At 41.1% G+C, this 20,466-nt stretch overlaps 1 protein-coding gene across 1 annotated transcript in view; it reads left to right on the top strand.

Annotated features, from left to right (window-relative positions):
* Nucleotides 1-248: 248 nt before the first annotated feature.
* Nucleotides 249-20,466, top strand: part of LOC117749474 (cadherin-7-like) — a 78,687-nt gene continuing 58,469 nt past the window's right edge. The window contains exon 1 of the mRNA XM_034560040.1: nt 249-485. Coding sequence (XP_034415931.1) covers nt 249-485 — 237 coding nt within the window. The remainder of the gene's footprint in view (nt 486-20,466) is intronic.

Consider the following 20,466-nt stretch of genomic DNA (forward strand, 5'->3'; position numbering starts at 1 on the left):
GAGGAGGGGGAGAAGAGCAACAAGGCGAGATGCAGAGCGTGACTCGTTTTCAACCCATGAGCTCTTTTCAGGGTCCGACTGCTCTCTGGTGAAACTCAGCGTTGGGACTGTGTGGATAAAAAACCCTTCAGGGTTTTGACATTTCATATCTCGCTGTCTATTTATTTTAAAATTCTATATATTTTTTTTTTGCTCCTCTTCTGGCATCTGTGCTTTTTTTTTTTTTTTTTTTTTGGAGGGGGCCCCAGATGATGGGGTGGTGTTGCTCAGGCATATGCGGAGCCCTGGCTCTCCTGGCACTCCTGTGTCCCCTGCGGGAGAGGGGCTGCTGGGGGCTGAATCCCAGCTCTGGGGATGTGGAGAAGTCCCCGCACTCTGATCCAGACCCCTGGGGGGCCCTGCACAGGCACAAACGCAGCTGGGTATGGAACCAGTTCTTCGTATTGGAGGAGTTCACAGGAAATGAACCACTTTACGTTGGCAAGGTAAGCGATCCGCGACTCTTCATGGTTCAGCACGGCTTATCAATGTGTTGCTGCATGCACATAATGTATACAAATAAACCCTCGTGGTGAACTGAGTCACACACATCCTGTTTGTTGCAGGTCTTGCACCAGGTTTAGTGCACCTGCACAGTGATACACATATTAATACGCTCTCATAATAATGACCTGAAAAATCTGGAACGCAGCAGTGTTTTACAGAGTTGTGCATATTCCCCGATGCCCTATATATAATGTTAAACAAATGAAATATGAACAGACTGTAGGAAGTATATACTGAGGCACGTGCTCGTGTACATGCACAGTTTTAGTTTAGAGGCCGGTGTACGATGTGACACGGTAATCTGCATTGTAATCAGTCCCTAGAAGAACAAAAAAAGATGTATATATATATATTACTCAAATGTGTCTTTGTACAGTAGGTGCTTTACCAAGGTACAAATAGAGCAAAGTAATGCATGTGTTGGCAGATTAAAAGGTTTTAAACCTTCCCAGTGTCACAGAGGGCGCTGGTTACCGTGAGGATGCAGCGACAAAGTGACTACTCATGCATATGATAACACTGCTTTTCTGTTATGGATCACATTTGCTCAGGTAAAGAAATGTATGCACCACAGTGGAAGAAGTATTCAGATACCACAATTAATGATATAATATGTTTGCATTCATTATTAGTGGTGCCTTGATGTGTAAGCAGAGTGTTGTGTTGCTGAGACTGGAAAGTAAAATACAAACAGGGACCTATACTTTGCTTTTTTACAAGACAGTTTGCATTTAAAAGAGTCAAGTAAAATGTATGAATAAAAGTACTAAGTTACTGGAAGTTACTAGTTGCTATAGTTGGTATTTTTCCTACTGAAGTGGAGCTGAAATGATGTTATGTAATTGAACAGGTCAATTAAGGCACAAGTCCTTTAAAATGTGCTTAAATACAGAAGCTGAATAGGTACTAAGTAATGGTCCACGACTGGAAGTAACTATTTATTAAAAATTGTAATTGCAAAAGTAAAAAGTATACATTTTCCTTCTCAAAAGTGGTTTAGTTGACGTAAATGACAGCATTACATTGGTAAATAGTAAAAAGTAAGCAAGTATAGCAAATGAAATAATGTACATAGTTGCTTTCCACCACTTAAAGTAACTAGTAACTAAAGTTGTCAAATATATGAAGAATAAAAACTGCAATATCTCCATCTGAAATGTGCAGAAGAATGGAAGTACCTCAAAATGCACCACTCCGTTACTTTCCGATCTAAATAACATCCATATTATAACACATTTTAGTGTATACGTATATTTTCTTAATCAAATTAGACTAGTTGAGCTTGGCCATTGTAAACTCGCTGGTTTACATCTCAGTGTTGGTCGTACACAAAGCTTTCAGCACTCGGTAAGTGGACAGCTCCTCTCCAGTGTGCGCCGAGCGGGCCAGATGGGCCTCGGATTGGTCTCTAGATCCCCCCGTTATCTTAGAGAATTTTCTGGTCTTATTATTAAATTAGTTTTCATCTTTCCGCTCATCTGCAGGATAATCATTCTCATCTGCATGTATTTGCCGGGTCTGCTCTCACAAGCCCATTTCCTTGCTGTCTCTGAACTGGATTAGCGTGTCCAGCTGGAAATGGGATACATTTGAATGTCCTATTGTTCTCCTCTGTTTATCGCCGGAGGGATGCCGGAGGAAAAGCCAACCAGAACTCGGGTATTTCGTGACACTGCCGGAGTTCAGCTAACGGTCATTTTTTTTAGTCCAGACGTCCACAGGATCTTAAAAAATTAAAAAACCTTGTCTGATCTGTGTGTCCCCAGATATCTGCTCCGAGTTGTGGGCGAGAGTATTTTTGTTGTTGTTGTTGCTTGTGAACATCTGTTTTCTGATTTTAGATGTCCTTGTCCTGTGTTTGCCATCTGCAAGAGGCCGGTACATTCTGAGTGTTTTAATTTATTTTACACATGCTTCTGTCTGATTGTTTTTTCTTGTCGGTAAAGCCCCGCAGCAACAGGCTGATGATTTATTCATACATGTGTAGAGATCTGCTAATCCGCGTGGAATATACACATTTTGAAACCAGCTATTCTTTTGTGGGTTTTTTTCAACACATGTATTGATTGATTGATTTAGTCTTTGTGTGTTTATATTGGTGGTAGCCGTAGCAGACGAGGGCAAAGACCGGCTCCATCTTTACATCTGACCTCGTGCCCGAGCTCCATCTAACCCTTTCAGAAATATGAAAAACAAAATCGGATTCATTTAGTCCCCGCTGGCAGAGCAGACCGCCTGGGAGCTTGAGGGGGCTGTCACATTATTTGTTCCCTAAGATCATAGTTGTCACATGGTGTGCGTTTTGTTTGGTATCACAAGGGCACGCTGCGAAGAGAAAAGTCTGGGCGGGGACGCCCTGACCCCGTGACTCAGTGTGAGCGACGTCGAAGGTCCTGCCGTGTCAAGAGAATGACCTTACTAGAAATGAATTGTGTGTGTAGCGTCTGCAAAAAAAAAAAAACATGCAACCGAAGCTTCATACTGAGGCTCCTGAAAACGTCCATCCGGTTGTAGGCAAAAACACCAGAGTGACATAAACAGTGATTGCTTTTGTCAGATGTGTGCGGGTATCTAATATGACAAACAATAGGACTCTGTGTCCAAACAATGGCACAGTTGATGCACAGTTTGGTCATTAGTTTGGCTGGAAGCAAAAAGGAAATATGATACAGTTGGTAGGAAATGGGAAGTCATCACTTTGGCCGCGGCTACTTACTCCCCCTTCTTTTGCATCTGCCGTCTGCTCGGCTTTAATGCATTCTGTCAGATTCTGAATTTCACAACCAAATGTCCTATTATGCCTTGGCACTCTGCCTCGGGTAAAGTGTACTGGCCTGGAATCAGCTGCAGTCACATCAAGCCATTGGGAACATACATTAAAGAACAAACTGCACAGCCTCCCCGCTGCAAATTGGCCCTCGCACGTATTTAAACAACGGGGAAAAAAACGCCGGAGCGACTCATCCACTTAACAAACACTTACTCGTAAACACGACGTGATTAACATTTTCTGCCGGGGTGTTCGTGTGATTTAAATATTTGCAAGTGTTTGAAACGTACCAATCTGTAGCTTCTGCTGAATAAGCAACGTTGGCAATTATCGTAACACACACACACACGCGCGCGCGATTGAACCTTTTTGTTCTGCTAACGCACCGACTTCCCTCGATTTGGAATACCCTCTCTTCTGTTCGATAACTTTTGTCCCTGGGAGCCTGGAGAAATGATCCGCCTTTTGAGGTACAAGCACACAGACATGAATATGCTGAGTATAACTTTATTTATCCAGATGCCTTCGAAGTTGGCAGTCCGATGGCAGTGGTGGTTAGACTTTTATCACCGGGCTGCATTCAGGCTCTCACACACACAAAAAAAAAGGGAAACGTCTCTTGATGCTCGAACCTCTTCCAGCCTGTCGTCAAACGAGGAAAATGACATGTAGGAAATTGGACATTTTCCTTTTCCTCTTTGCGACAAGTTGCCGCTGTTTGATCGTATTTATTTGCGACAGCGATTTACGCATCTTCACGAGTTATTCCTGACCCGGCAGCACGAGCCGCGGTGTCGCGCGTGACGCTAATGCAGTTTTAATAATCAAAACAAATTTGCATCGTGGGCATCGGGGATAATCCCACGGATAATTACGGTGGAGCCGACGTAGCATGTTACTGCGCGAGAGCGACTTCATTAGCATTCTGTTAGTCGCTCACTGTCAACCGGGTGGGAGTCATGGAGCACGCTAAAGGTCAGCCTCAGTGGCGTCTACTCACAGCGGTGCAGCTGGGGGAGCGGTGAGAGCAGCATGTTGAGCCGGAGAGAGGATGGTGATTCAAGCTGACAGGGGGGGGGGGGGGAGACATCATACACGCGGCACACAGAGACCAGAGCTCACAGAGGGGGGAGCTTGTGAGACATCGCTGGGGGCCCCCGCTGGGATGGTGGGAAAGTCTTTATCAGAGCCGGGGAATCAAAGAGGATGAAAAACAGCAGCGTGAACTAGACTGGAGGGTAGTTATCGGCGGGATGGGGTAGAGGACATGGAGAGGAACGTTGTTGACTTTTTCTCTCACATATTGAGGCCAATAGTGGAGTCAACATCGACGGGGGCAATTCATAGATGTCCAGCGAAGAGGTCAGGACAGAGTCAAGTCGCCGGAGTGGGAACTGTGGCTCGTTCAAGACCAATGAGCTCAATGAACCGTCTTTCATGCAGGAAAAAAAAAGAATATATGAAGACTTATAATTGCAGAGGAGTTGACTGTACAAGTCAAGATGCGAGAATGATTTGCTTTTTGAGAGAGAACTATTTCACACACATTCACGGGTTTACACCTTTTGGACCCACCGTCTCTTGTGCCATTAGCGGCGGGGACGGAAACAAGCCCGTTTAACACTTTGACCGAGCAAAAGTTGCGCAATGCAGTTACAAAGAGTTTATGGGCGATGACGGGGGCATTTTTTTCAATCTTTATTTATCTATTTCAGCATCCTGCAGGGATGTGGTTGTGTTACGTGGGATTTATCCTGGATCAGTTTTCCAGAATACATTGATGGCGTATTAAAAACAGATAGAAAGATAAAAAAAGATAAAAAAATCTGCTGTGCCAATTCAATTTTTTTTTGAATTGACAGCATTTTGACATTGACAGCACACAAAAACATCTTTGTGACTGAAATTCAATAGTCCATTAAATTAACTTTCTATCAAACTGCAGTTACAGGACACAGCCGGTTGTTCCTCCACGGATTATTTTTGCAGGAGTTACAAATTGTGATCATTGTGTCTTCCTCACACACGCTGAAGAACTTCCACGCCGACAATATGTGTGTGTGTGTGTGTGTGTGTGTCGTTCATTTGTGCACAACGTTTCGACCGGTGGCCGATCATTCGCTTTATCTCTATTTTAAAAGGCGGTCTCAATGTAGCCATGCAAGAGGGGGATTAGGCCTCCAGCCAGGTGGAGCTTTAAGACACACATATATATATATATATACATACATGATCACCAAACTGTTTTGTAAGGATAACAATGGTCACAAAGTCATCGGAGCACAGTTTGTAGGCGCCCACGCGGTCCTGAGGTCTAATCAGAGAGCATCAGTAAAAACACCTGAGTGGGTCTGCAGGGACGTTCAGTTGTTTTGAACCGTAAACTCTGAAGGCACATTTTTCTCCGGTCGGTGGCTCGCACGCTCTAAATTTGATAAATCTGTCGAATAAAAGTGCTTTTTCTCCAGACGCGGTGCACGGAATGAACTACGGCCCGGCGGTTTCTCCTTTTTTGTTGTTGTTTACAACGCGTTCACCTGTCCGAGTCAAAGGGGGCGAGCGAACAAAAGGCTTTTTTTTTTTTTTTAAAAAGGGGGCGTCGGTCTTGTGCGGTGATTTACATCTCGTGTGTTTGCACTCATCACAGAGGCAGTTTGTCTTTTTGGCACACTTGAGATGTTATTTAGGGCTTGGATTTACTCACTCTCGCCTTGTCTCACCCCCCCCCCATCGCTTTCCATTCTTCAAATTTATGGTGGTCTGTTTATGGCTCTGTGAAAACAAATGTCCATCATTGTGTCATTTGGTGGGTGGTCTGTATAAGACAAATACTCTCTTGTAGCTGGTAATACTGTAACCTAATTAAATATTAAGGAATACTGTGGGCGAGAGGGAGTTGTTTTTTTTAATTTCATCTTTTCTGTCTGGATCTTCTTTTATATGCTTTTTTTTTTTTTGTCTGAGTATGAGGAAGTTTCCTGAAGTGCTGATCTATTGGATTTTCCACATCCCCAACAGGTTTGACCTTGAATAATTCAAGAGAGGTCCGCCGCCTGCGCGGAGAGTATAGACATACTATGAATACACAAAAGTTTTTAGATCTCTCCATTTTCGCTCTCCGAAATGGATAACAGGTGGCCCGGAGACTATTGTGTTTGCATTCTTTCTCCATTTCAATGAATAATGTTGGAGGTATAAAGCATTCTTCTACATTTCAATGAATAATGAAAGCGTAAAGCTGATTCTGATTCTGATTGCAGGGATTAACAGCAGCTCGTGTTTTACAAAGAAGTCCGTTAAACCTCTGCTATACCTGTTCCTCCATGAAGTTTTTTTGGGGGGGTTTAAAGAAGAGGTTTGAAGACCACCATTTACTGAAGAAATTAAAGCAGTTTGATCTCAAAGTATCTGAAATTGGTTTTTCATACAGATACACCACCGGACAGAATCATAAATGTTTCCTTAAAGGACAATTGCAGCAATATTGATTTTCCTCAGGTTAACGCCTATCAGACCTCCATCGAGTCTGACAAACATTGAAGTTTCATAGTAATACGATTGTTCTCCACTTTCAGCCGTAGTCTAATTTCAGAAAACATCCGTCTAAGTGAGAAACTTTGTCTCATTTTTTATGTTGCGGGAATAATAATAATTTGATTAACAGCGGTTGATTTGCGAAGGAGAAACCAACTTACCTGGTACAGTATGACCTCATGTGGGTTTGCACTTGGTCAAAAATACAACGGAGGGAACTCTAATGATTCCCAAGGAAGGGTACTTTTATCTCGGGGGTAGGTGGAAAGATTGCTCATTTGAAATGGGTAAAACATATAGTTTTTAATATGACCTATTTGTGATTACCAATAAAATAAATGCAAGTAGACGTATAAGTTGGTGTGCGGTTGATCTTTAGTGTAAATATTGTTGCAACAACCAGTAAACTCAAACCTGAGTTACACCTTAACACCTTAAAGGCCACATCATTCAAAGGAAAGCAAGCAAGTGAGCAGAGGAGACGAAATGACAAACGATTATGGATAAATGGTCCTTTAATTCCTTCAACGATGCTGGTTGTTCAAGATAATATCGAGGTTTCTGCAAGAGTAAAAGTAATGTTAGACGGGAGGAAATATGATTCCGTGGAAAATTTGACGCCCATCCAGTTATTGATTTGTGCAAATGCACAAGCGGAGGTTGTTTAATTGGATTGGTTTCATTAGGGTCAAAGGAAAGATATAATTGCGTATCGTCGGCATAGAGATGCTGACGGAAACCCTGAGAGTTTATGCCAGGCAGTCACCCGGCTCGTAGATGTGGTAGAGACTTACTGTTTTGATGGTTTCAACACGTTTGTGCGCCTGGTTACCAGCTTCACCGAGACGTTAACCTCACGTTGCCCTCGTGGTATTGTGTGTCTCGCTGTATCGGAGAAGTTCTTTCGAGTAGCAGCGCATGAGCACAGCAATGGACCCGATACCCAATATTGGTATCGGTACATCCCCAGTTCCCATGCCAACGTAACCAAACACAAAGAGGCTGATGGGGAATATCATGAGTTTTGCAGGTATTATTATATAGCAAAGTATCGGAGAAATTGTTATTTTGATCCAATGATGGCGCCAGGTGAAAAGCCACCAATGTTATTACAATCCATCCATTAGTTGTTGACCAAAGTGGAGGTCCATCCCTAGAGACGTGCTGTTAACATTGCTAAGATTATTTTAACAATATCCACCGATATAATTGATAGTGATGTTAATAACATTTCCCATGCAGGATACTGGATATTATTTGACAGAACTTTGAAGGTACACAGCACCACCTTATCTCTGACAACAATTAATTGCTATAACAAACAGGTGATTTGTTTGATTTATATCAATAGGAGATAGCCTCAATAATAATTTGCATTCTCACGTCTTACTGTTTTTTGGAAATGCCGGGGGAAGAAATACATAAACGAGTTATCAGACTTTCTCGCCTTGATTACCGGCAGTAATCTGCTTGTGTGTGTGTGTGTGTGTGTGTGTGTGTGTGTGTACATGTAAAACTCTTCTAGAGTAACCTGAAGCATCCTCTCCTCCTCCATCCCACTACACACACACAACCAAATTCTTCATACAACCCAACCCCCACATCTTCCACTGGACATTTACCATCCGATGGATGTATTTTAAAACGGGGGATGCATTGGCCACCTCTCGCTGTAATTAAATTCAGTCATAATGAATCATAGCCCCTAATCCTGAAACTGGCTATATTTCCACAGGGAGAAGAAATGACCTACATGTACTGGGGAAAGCTCTTAGTATAGCCTTTCTACTACAGCTTTCTTACTTGGCATTTGCTCTGAAAGCATGACAATCACACCCAAACTTCACTTTGAGCTGTTCATATATATATATATACAGTGGGGCAAAAAATAATTTAGTCATCCACCAATTGTGCAAGTTCTCCCATTTAAAAAGATGAGGGATGCCTGTATTTGTCATCATAGGTACACTTCAACTATGAGAGACAGAATGGGGGAAAGAATCCAGGAAATCACATTGTAGGATTTTTAATGAATTAATTGGTAAATTCCTCGGTAAAATAAGTATTTGGTCAACTACAAACAAGCAGGATTTCTGGCTCTCACAGACCTGTAACTTCTTCTTTAAGAAGCTCCTCTGTCCTCCACTCATTACCTGTATTAATGGCACCTGTTTGAACTTGTTATCAGTATAAAGGACACCTATCCAACCTCAAACAGTCACACTCCAAACTCCACTATGGCCAAGACCAAAGAGCTGTCAAAGGTCACCAGAAACAAAATTGTAGACCTGCACCAGGCTGGGAAGACTGAATCTGCAATAGGTAAGCAGCTTGGTGTGAATAACTCAACTATGGGAGCAATTATTAGAAAATGGAAGACATACAAGACCACTGATAGTCTCCCTCGATCTGGGGCTCCACACAAGATCTCACCCCAAAGGGGTCAAAATGATCACAAGAACAGTGAACAAAAATCCCAGAACCACACGGGGGGACCTAGTAAATGACCTGCAGAGAGCTGGGACCAAAGTAACAAAGGCTACCATCAGTAACACACTACGCCGCCATGGAATCAAATCCTGCAGTGCCAGACGTGTCCCCCTGCTCAAGCCAGTACATGTCCAGGCCCGTCTGAAGTTTGCTAGGGAGCATTTGGATGATCCAGAAGAGGATTGGGAGAACGTCATATGGTCAGATGAAACCAAAATAGAACTTTTTGGTAAAAACTCAACTCGTCGTGTTTGGAGGAGAAAGAATGCCGAGTTGCATCCAAAGAACACCGGTTACCTACTGTGAAGCATGGGGGTGGAAACATCATGCTTTGGGGCTGTTTTTCTGCAAGGGGACCAGGACGACTGATGCGTGTAAAGGAAAGAATGAATGTGGCCATGTATCGTGAGATTTTGAGTAAAAACCTCCTTCCATCAGCAAGGACATTGAAGATGAAACGTGGCTGGGTCTTTCAGCATGACAATGATCCCAAACACACCGCCCGGGCAACGAAGGAGTGGCTTCGTAAGAAGCATTTCAAGGTCTCCAGATCTCAACCCCATAGAGAATCTGTGGAGGGAGTTGAAAGTCTGTGTTGCCCAGCGACAGCCCCAAAACATCACTGCTCTAGAGGAGATCTGCATGGAGGAATGGGCCAAAATACCAGCAACAGTGTGTGAAAAGCTTGTGAAGACTTACAGAAAACGTTTGACCTCTGTCATTGCCAACAAAGGGTATATAACAAAGTATTGAAATGAACTTTTGTTATTGACCAAATACTTATTTTCCACCATAATTTGCTAATAAATTCTTTAAAAATCAGACAATGTGATTTTCTGGATGTTTTCTTCTCATTTTGTCTCTCATAGTTGAGGTATACCTATGATGACAATTACAGGCCTCTCTCATCTTTTTGAGTGGGAGAACTTGCACAATTGGTGGCTGACTAAATACTGACTAATACTGACTAAATACATTAGCATACATTACCATAATCAGGTAGCAGTTTCAAAAGATCTATAGTATGTCATGTCACAGTTTGGACGTATTTCTTAATAATGTGTTCAAATCTTTTTGTTCTGGTTCCAGCTAATGTTTTGTGACTTGAAAAGCAATGAGATTGTGCAGCGGCTCATTGCTCTGTGGAGAAATAATTCATGCATAGTAACACCGGGCAATTAGGGTATTGTATGGGCCAGTCATCGGACTAATGTCGGTGATTCACAATGGTGCTTCTGTACCTTTTCGCTCTTGGAGGTGTATTTCATCATTTGCAAAACCATGTTGGTAGCAGCCCAAGATGCTGTCCCCGGTTCATTGTGTTAAAAATGTGCTTGGCAGCAGGAGAACACAGAGATAATGCCCACTTTGTTTTGTTTCACTTTTGAATGGCCACGGACGGAGAAAAGAAATGGCATATATGGACGTGTTAATCACCATCCATATCTTTCATTCCGCATGTTTGAATCATTGTGTTGAATGCGTTAATCTTTTTTTTTTTCTTCATTTAATTTCATATATTCACTAATTGCATTGCAGAATGTGAAAAAAATTATTCAAGCTTTTATTCTTGCCTAATAATAGGCCTCAACTATCAATCATGTGGTACTGGAAAACAGACATTTTTATTATCATGGCATGACTCACTATATATATATATATATATATATATATATATATATATATATATATATATATATATATATATATATATATATATATATATATATATACGTGTATATATATATATATTTATATACGTGTATATATATATATATATATATTTTGAATGAAAAGTGCATTACAAATATTTTTTGTTATTATTATTAATACATTTTAGAGCATAATTAAGTTTACAGCCTGGTACAGGAAATGTTTTTGTTCGGCATAATTGAGGGTGTGGACATTTTGATTGACAGGTGGGTGGTGTTGTCGCAGGTAGCTCGCCGCTAGCTGCCAGCTCTGCTGCGTCGCCTGGGCCGAGATGGCGTTGGCCGGAGCCACCGACTATGAGACTAATTCCATATATTTTATACAGTCAATGTGGCGCCCGAGGAAAAGTCAGTGGATCTCCAAAGTCACGAGGATTGGAAATCCTGTAAATCGTAGAAAGGGAAACTTGCCCGTGTCATTTGATCAAAAGGTATTTTGTTCAAAGCCTGAGGTGGCAAAGAAATTATCTCGTAAATAATCAGAATGCATAAAGTGACCTTTGCCGCTCACTCTCCTCATCTGAGGTACAGGCATGCCTGTAAAAAGCATAATTGCCCCCCAATCAGATTTTGGTTGCTCCAATGAACAAAACTGACCCTCATTACTGACTCCGCTTGACTGATTTTGGAAATTCGATCCAGTCATGATCAGACTGTCGCAGCCTCGGTGTCGTGGGCTTCAGAACCGCCGAGGAGCGTGTTGGAAAGAGCCGGTGGCTGAATCGGTTCGCTTTCTTTTCATTCTCCGACCCCCCCCCCCCACAGCCCCTTCCCCCCTCCCCCAAAAGCCTTCATTTAATTTCAGAGACAACGGGGATAAGCGAATCTCAGGCGGTGCAGAAAATGTTGCGTTGTGTTGTAAATAATGGTCCTCTCTCAAACTGGACTATAAGTTTGCTTGTTTTCTTTTATGCACACGACAAAACCAAGGACCTGTCTGCGATCCCTTTCTTCTTATTTTTTTAATTTTTTATTTCTGTTTCTTCCTGATCTATGTAATTTATTCCATTAAAAGAACCATTTGTAAAAGTGACAACTTTTAGAACAATGTCCAAACTACCTGTATTGAACTCTACTGCCAGCCAATCGGACCTTAGCCTTACGCTGATGATGATTGGTTAAAGCCTATTTGAAAAATAAAAATAAACGTGCAACGCAAATTATTTCACCTCCATTCGGACCAAATAATATTTCAGTCTATTGTTGTCCTTCCAGGAGATGAAGTCAGTTAAATGTCGTGGCTCCAGAGAGGTTGGAGGGGTTCTTCTTTGTGAAGATATCCCGTTCTTGGAAGCGAGCCCATTAATTTTCTATGGAGGAGATGAGTTCATAGTCTGACAGTGTTAAATTATGCCGAGGGGCTAAGGCTATGCAAAGACCATGTGATGATTCAGAGATGGATTAAGCTATGATCTAAAGTTATTGAATTTGGCTCCTCATATCCCTCACAATGAAGAATGGAGGCAGGAGAGAGATTTGCTTTTTTTTCTTCTTCTTCTTCTTCATGCAATACTAAATATATTCAAGACTGGAGGGATTGTGTACACATCAAGAGTCTTCCTTCCCAAAGGCCCTCTCATGTTGAGGTTTAATAAGGTACTTTATTGTTTGAAGTAGTTCTGCTTGTTTCAGTTGTTTATAATCCCTTTGGATCGTAGCCGCGCCGTCAGTAGTGTAAAAGAGATGGCGTTATCCTCGTGTTTTCTTTTCTTTCTCTTTTGGTCACATTATATAATCCAGGTGCTCTTTTTTTTCCATTCTTCACCCCCACAGAATTAAAGGAAGCCTTGATTCACACGGCTCAGGAGTCGTATTATGTTATATACTTTAATGCCGGTGGCGGGCGATGGGACGTGTTGTGTCCATGGGAAATGGAAAAGCTGGGGCAAAGTAAACACTTTATTTTGTACTCGTGTCGGAGTGAGGGTCAAGTGAAGAGGCTCCATTGTGTCATGGCGGCGCCTCACTTAGCCACAATGGATCTGGTTCCTGGGCTGGTTTATTTATTTATTTTTTTACCATTTCTTAATGACGTTTTTTTGTCTTCTTCTCCAAATCCTTGAAAGTGGAAGAATGCTGGCCACCTCCACCAATCAGTACCGGGTCAACAAAAACAACAACAACAACAACAAAAAACGCTTTGACGGATCGCATCGACGACCCTTTGGAATCTGGTGTTTTCAGGCCGTGATTCTTTTTTTGGATACCGGAGCGCTCCTTTCAAGGTCCTCAGTTTGACCATTTTTAAAGTTGACAAACGGAAATGTGAAAGATGTTTTTGAGGTTCCATTCAGGAGTTTATAGCAGAGGTTGAAGTATCGGATACAAAAAGTGTTCTATTCACATTCAATGCCAACGTTGGGCGATGCACAATATCATAGTGTAACGTTTTCCTAATCGGATTAATAAATTCAAGTCCATTTTCAAGCAAAAGTGCAAAAGCAGTTGTTAATTTGCTGCTTTTCTTTATTTAGCATGATAGTAAATTAAGTCTTTTTTTGTTGAATCACCGTGGGCATAACATTTTAAATTAGCATTTTTCTTCCATAGGATTGATCAGTAATAACTTAATTGTAGCCATAAGATTATAATAATTACTGTACAGCTAATATACAAAAAGGTACTGAACGTCTCTGAATACTCTCCTTTACAAGCTGCAGCTCGGAGGTTTGATTCCCACACGGCCGTCTGACGTGAACGTTGGCACTTTAAATCAAAGTCCAGCAGAGCAACGTGTCAAAATACATAAATTATACTTTACTGTGCGACGCAGCTGAAAATCCTTCTCAAATAAGAGGATATTTTAACGGCAGCATTACACGATGAAGATAACATTGTATAATGCTGACACGGAAAATGTTTAATTCATTAGTCCATCGACAGAATAACGATTTGCAACTACTTTGTTAAACGATTAATCTAGTAATTATGCCATGTACTTTCATTATGCATGCATAAATGCTTTTTTTCGGCCTCTCGAGTCGCTGCGTTTCATATATCATAAACTGAGACATCTTTGGGCTTTACACTGTTGGCAAAACAAGTGAAGACTCTCCTGGGACATTTTTCATCACTATCTGACTTTCTTTCTTTTTCATTCGCTTAATTGAATTAAGAATTGACAGATTCATCTATAATAATAAGCTGCAGCCTTACAAATGTTTGTTTCGAAAATAAATACAAATCAAAAAAAGTCTGAAATGAAAATACAGAGTTGAATGCACGTCTGTTGTTTCTTGAGAGACATTGTCCTTGAGACAAATATATTCTTTGTGTCAGAAAAAAAAAAATGCAATTACACGCACACAAAAGTGCCGTTAGCAGGCAAATTGGAGTTTTTTTTTAAAAGGAGAGAACAAAAGCGGCCTTGTCTTTATTAAGTCATCTACTGTGGTAAAAGATTGACTTCAGCATTTTCCTACACCTAACAGTGTTACATTTGAAAAAAAAAACAACACAAAGATAGTGATGTAGTGCGGTAGTTATTAAAGAGACTGACATCAACACACACTCACACAGTTCAGTGTGGACTTGCGTCAGCCCGGTTTAACTGCGTGCTACAGGAAGGCTTTCATTATAATTAGCTGTGGACTGTATTGCAGATGGGTAAATGCTTCGTGGGGTCATTCACGTCGGCTTTATTTTCCTATATGATCAACTCTACTTTACATAGCAATCCATCAATTAAAGTACACCGTATAAAACTGTCTGCTTACCAGCAGCTCCGGGGCCAGCGTTGAGTTCTCTGTCTCATATGCAGATGTGTACAGTACGTGGATTACAAAAAAAAATATATATATATCCTTTACGGTACGCTGATGTTATTACGTGCGATTTTTACATATTACATTTCGTCCGTCTCGAGCCTGACACACACACACACACACACACACACAACAAACCTCGATGGATATTAAATATTAACGGTATTTTAACGCATGAATACCACCGTAAGAAACGTCTGACGTCTAAAACGTTGTCAAGAGACTCTGATACACACACACACACACACACACACACACACAAAATCAATAGAGCAGAGTGCACCCACAAGACATGTCGAGTCTGGTCTCTAAACACTTCAACTCTGGCTCTGACTGTATTTACAGTATCGCGGCTGCACTCTCTCCTCCTACACAGAAAATCCATACAAGCTGCCTCTGGTATGTTGTCTGTGCATCTTGGGAAATGTAGGCACTCATTTAGTGAAGTAGAGGAAGGCGAGCGGAGATTAAATGGGCCAAAAAAAAAGAAAAGAAGTTGTTCCGCAGCACTCGCACCGATCATTAATAATCTCCCGTAGACACAGAGTGAGCCTTTTTATTTGACTTCTGCGTCGGCTAAATTAATATTGTAAGCCAATGCAGTGAATCTACATTGGTGCGCTTTATTACCTGATTCATCTGCATTTGTCAAACACAGTTATTCAATTTTATTGCAGACGGGCTTCATCTCATTCATAATGTACAGAATTCGCCCACATGCTATTCTTAGAAAAGATGACCCCTCTGATGTCTTGTTAAAAGTTCGAGGAAACTTCCGTTTCAGAGGGTTTACAAAGCAATATTATGTAAATTACTGACATAATACATTGTAATGACATTTTAATAAATAAATAAAAGCTCTACCAATGAATCATTCATTAATGCTAAATAAAGCATGACCAATACTTATAATTTCTTAGGCTAATACTGACATGACACATTTTTATTTGTAGTTATTTATCGATAAACTTATAGACATTGATCTGTCCACGAAAAGAGATGTTAGATAAAAATATATATATATTTTTATTTTATTTTTCATAGATATAAAATACACTTTTAAAACTGCACTGCACTAAAAAACTGGAAGTCGCATTTAAAAAATAAAATAAAATCTGGTGCGTTTGTAAAAGGAAGGAATAATAAAAAAAATACAATTAAAAACAAATATATATTTAAATGTGCTTGCCAGTCAAACACATGTAATTGCATACAGTGAAAATGGCTGCGGAAATATTTTTATTTTCTCTATTGTAATCAAGTGCTCACAGTGCTCATTTTGGGAAAACATTTTTAAAACTATGGAAGGCGAACTCACAAACACTACAATGCACGTGTTTTTCATCTTCCATAAACATTCGTGATCTTGCATCCCCCCCCCACCCCAAAAAAAACCCTTTAATCAGCATTAAGCTTTCTGGCTCGCGAGCCGCGCTACTGATTTGAGTAACTCCAGATCTAATTGTGTGCACCTGTTCCTCAGCTGATGTGACTGCGTGATGTATTGCTCTTCTTTTTTTTTTTAAACACAACCAGTTTTTTCCGCCTTATTGGCTCAAGAAAGTGGAGAAACTTTCAACGGGGGCTCATCAGAAAACCTCTTCACGCTTTCGCTATGACTTTTACTAAAGGCCACTTTCGATAAATGTCAGGCTGCAAACATTGGTAAACAGTTTTAGCTCTGATCAAATTCCAGAGGGGTGGTACACGTCGGCCCGGGGGTTGCCATGTCTGTGCGATTACACGGGTTCCACTTGGGAAACGGCACATTGAACAAACGGAGCATTCCCACCGGTGGACGACGACGGTGTTGATTCCCCAACACTGAGGAGGCCTGCCCTTTCCCTTCACGGTCCCACCCGTCCAAACGTTAAGCCCCTCCCCTTTCCCGTGGCGTCACCAATGACGACGTGTTTCACAGTGCAGCTTTATTAGAGAGTAGGCCGGTTGACAGGAAGTGAGGGAGGAGAGACATATGCTAAATGTCCTTAAACCCCCCCCCAGGAAAAAAGTTTTTGCGTGTTAAGAGTCATAAATGGTGAAGTAATGTCGGTCTTCCTGTTCTGGAAAGAGTGTGATTTATGGGTAATAACAAGGTGGTTATCATTCTCCTGATCTGCTTCTCCAATATTTGGATTGTCCATTGTCCTTGTCGGTCATCTTCGTCCATGTGTTGGAGGTGAATGTCGCCCGAGAAGAGATTATCGATGTCACTGTCACCGGGCGGTCACCTCCGAGTGCATCGGGAGCGATGAGCGCTCTTCGCCGAACAGGTTTTTAATCAAAATAATGTGTGTCAAACACCATCGAAAAAGATGCTTGTCGGGGTGAGCTTGAGTGCGTGTGAATAAATGGGAGTAAACAAACAAAGGCAATTATGCTTCCCCGAGCATTAAATTAAAAAAAACACAGAAAACACGAACGGCATGAAAACAGTGTTTGTCAGAATCACTGACGAAAAACGTGATAAGTAGAGTCATTTAAATAATGTTGAGAACAGCGCAGGGGATTATTTGATTGTTGCATATTTCTTGTGCATAACCTTTTGTCTCTTTGTTTCTTTGAAGAGAAATCATTTTCAAGGCACACGTGTTTATTTATTTAAATTTTTCCACAGCTGCTTACCAGCTGGATATGTGTTTGAATGCATGAGCGTGCGTATACATTGACAACAAAAACGCTGCTCCACAATGTGGTCTGATTTGACATTATTGGCAAAATGGGCCACATAGGGTGCGTTTTAATAACTTGATGAATACGTGAATAGTTAGAGTCGCGTTCTACATCTTCACAAGACAAATATTCTCCAGCCATGCTAGCTGCTCTGTGACCGCTGTGTGCTTTAAGCTAAATATTAGCATGCTAATACGCTCACCGTGACAACGCTAACGCCATCAGACATTCTCACTGGCTGGTTATGATATTCTTTTCTTGTTGTTGATATTGGGGGATAACCCGTTGCTTTAAGTTACAACTTGAGCACCATTCTTTGAACTTGTATTTGCCAATTCGGCAGATTAATTGCCATTTAAAAGTGATGCGGAAACCGCTAATTAGCGCTTCTCGCGTGCGATGGACCCGTGCACGTGGAAGAATGTTTTTCTTTTTGAGGATTTCTCCGTGGATTTAGGGTAACTTGCGACGGACTCCGAGTCCACGTGGAAACCTTCTTGGCGATTCATCCGATGCTTTGCTGATACTTCAGTGTGCGTGACGGACAGATCTGAGATAATCTGCTTGAAGCGCTGGCCTGAAAATCCCTTCCCGGGGCGGCTGCACGCCACTTCACAGCTTAACAAACGTGACTTTGACGACTCGCGAGCGCCGTTTGAACTCAACACCACCTGGACGGGGTTTAAATGAGCGAATCAAGTTTCTTTTTCACAGAAAAGACACATAGATACACCCCCCCAAAAAAATATGTAAGGAGGCCTTCATAACTGCAGTTGTTTCAATGTCATTCTTACACAGAAAGTGGAGACGACACCCCTACATGGTACGGTGGAAATGCCCCCATCATTTTGGCCAGTTTTAAAGGCGTTTTAACAAACTGCCAGGGCCTTTCTTTTTTTTTTATATGACAGCCAATGGCGAGTGGCTGCAAGACAGATGGAAAGCCGCCATTTTGGAACGGCCTGTCACTTCTGTTGGCGGAGTGGAGCTCTTTCTAAAGTTGTACAACATTTTAACTTTACAGACGTCATCGACACAAAGCGTACTGCGATTATAATAATAATAGAGGAGTTTGAAGTCCTTGCGGCGATGATGTGTTGATTCTTTGTCTGCTGAACATCTATTTGTGATTTCACCTTTTTTTTTCGCTCTTTTCTGCACAATGGAACATGTTTTCTCGCAGAGAGCCAAAAAAAAATAAGGATAATCTCACTTTGTCACATTTAAAAGTACTCGTGAAATACCAAATTAGCATGACCCCTCGTGCTCACCCGCAAACTCATCGCCTTTCAGGAACTATCGACATTTTCTTTTCTCTTTTTACCACAAGGTCATCCACGTTCAGCGTCTAGATCCAAAGACTTTTTCTTTTTTTTAAAGCTTTCATTTCCGTAGAGGACATTAATAACATGCATTGTCGTTCATGTCATGCATGTCATTGTTTGAAAGCTACAGTGCGGCACTTTATTCAATCACAATACCTAATAATATGCATGTACATATTCATGGTTTGTTTTTCTCAGAAAGGATTATGTATATTATTTTGTTAGAAAAACTGTATGAACAGGAATATTGGTCTTGATCTGAGAGCGGACGCTCCCAAAAGTAGCAGAAATCTGCATATTCAGATGTACATTTTTTATATAGATTTGGTTTAACGTCTTGTTACTTTAATCTTGTCTACCGGACTCCTTTTATAAAAGTTTTTACACCCTCCATAGAATATAAATACTTTATACTCTTCAGTTTGTCCATCTGCTTTTAACAGTAAAATGTTAAAAGTGAACAATTAATTGTAATTGCACTGTACCAATATACACTTTAGTACACACTTAACTACAGTTTACACCTTGATACTCAACAGTATATCTTTCATCCTTTTTATTTCTAGAATTCTTCGTTTTACTCTTAATCTTTATCACACACATTTCACGTATAAATCGTCTAATTTTGCCTTTGTGGGCTTTATTTCACGTGAAATAAAAATGCTACTGACTCACCAGTTAAAAAATATAATATCCGAACACATTTGAAAGCAGATACGTTTATCAAGAGCCGTGCAGATGTCATAGATTTGTACATTTCAGGACAGGAAATCATAACGTTGATATATTGTGTGTGAAATTGCGATTCAATTAATTAAAAAAAAAAAAAGGTATCCATAATCCATGACCTCTACTGTATAGTCAGTAGGGAGACATTGTTTCAGTGGATTCAGAAGGTTGTACCACTGGAGGAGTTCCTGAACAGTATATCAGGTGGTATTTAAAGCCCCCCACGGCCTCTTATCCTGCACTCTGTGTCCCGCACTCATCCCTAGCAGCTCTTTTGTTGTCACTTGCGCATGTAGTTTTGCAATAATGTCATTAATAAGCCCTGTTATCCTGTTTTATTGCAAGTGTACTTTTGCAAACACAGCTATTAAAACGCTGAGATGATCCATTCTCAGTCAGAACGCCGGCTGTCCCGTCTCATTGGCCCGTCTCACGGCCAATCAGCATATCAATAACCCTGGTCCTCGTTAGCTATGATGAGCTACGATGATAGCTTGTAATTCTCTCAGAATGCATTTTTTTTTAAAACAAGTCAATTCTACATATGAAATAAGTCCTCGTTTTTGAATAGCTCAGGTTATCGTGATAAAGAAACTGCACTACATCGTATTTTGAGCTGGTGAGAGAGGTTAAGAGGCGTATGGAGGTTCAGTGCTCAATGCGGTTTGCTTGTTCAGCTTCTTGCTTCATTCACACTGATTACACACGTACGTTTATTATGTAACTGTAAAAAAAAAAAAAAAAAGTGAACTGCTTGTTTGTTCAATGTGATGCTTCTACATTTGTAACCAGCAGACAATCTCAGACAGTCTCGTATTGACGCCACCTGCTATGGAAATACGGTTCCCTCCTTCCTGTTCACGTTCCGGTCGCGATTCATCCTTCAATAGACTGTCAGCTGTAGCCTGTGCTCACTTTGCACA

This window comes from Cyclopterus lumpus, chromosome 20 (assembly GCF_009769545.1).
Source record: "Cyclopterus lumpus isolate fCycLum1 chromosome 20, fCycLum1.pri, whole genome shotgun sequence".
NCBI classification, from domain to species: domain Eukaryota; kingdom Metazoa; phylum Chordata; class Actinopteri; order Perciformes; family Cyclopteridae; genus Cyclopterus; species Cyclopterus lumpus.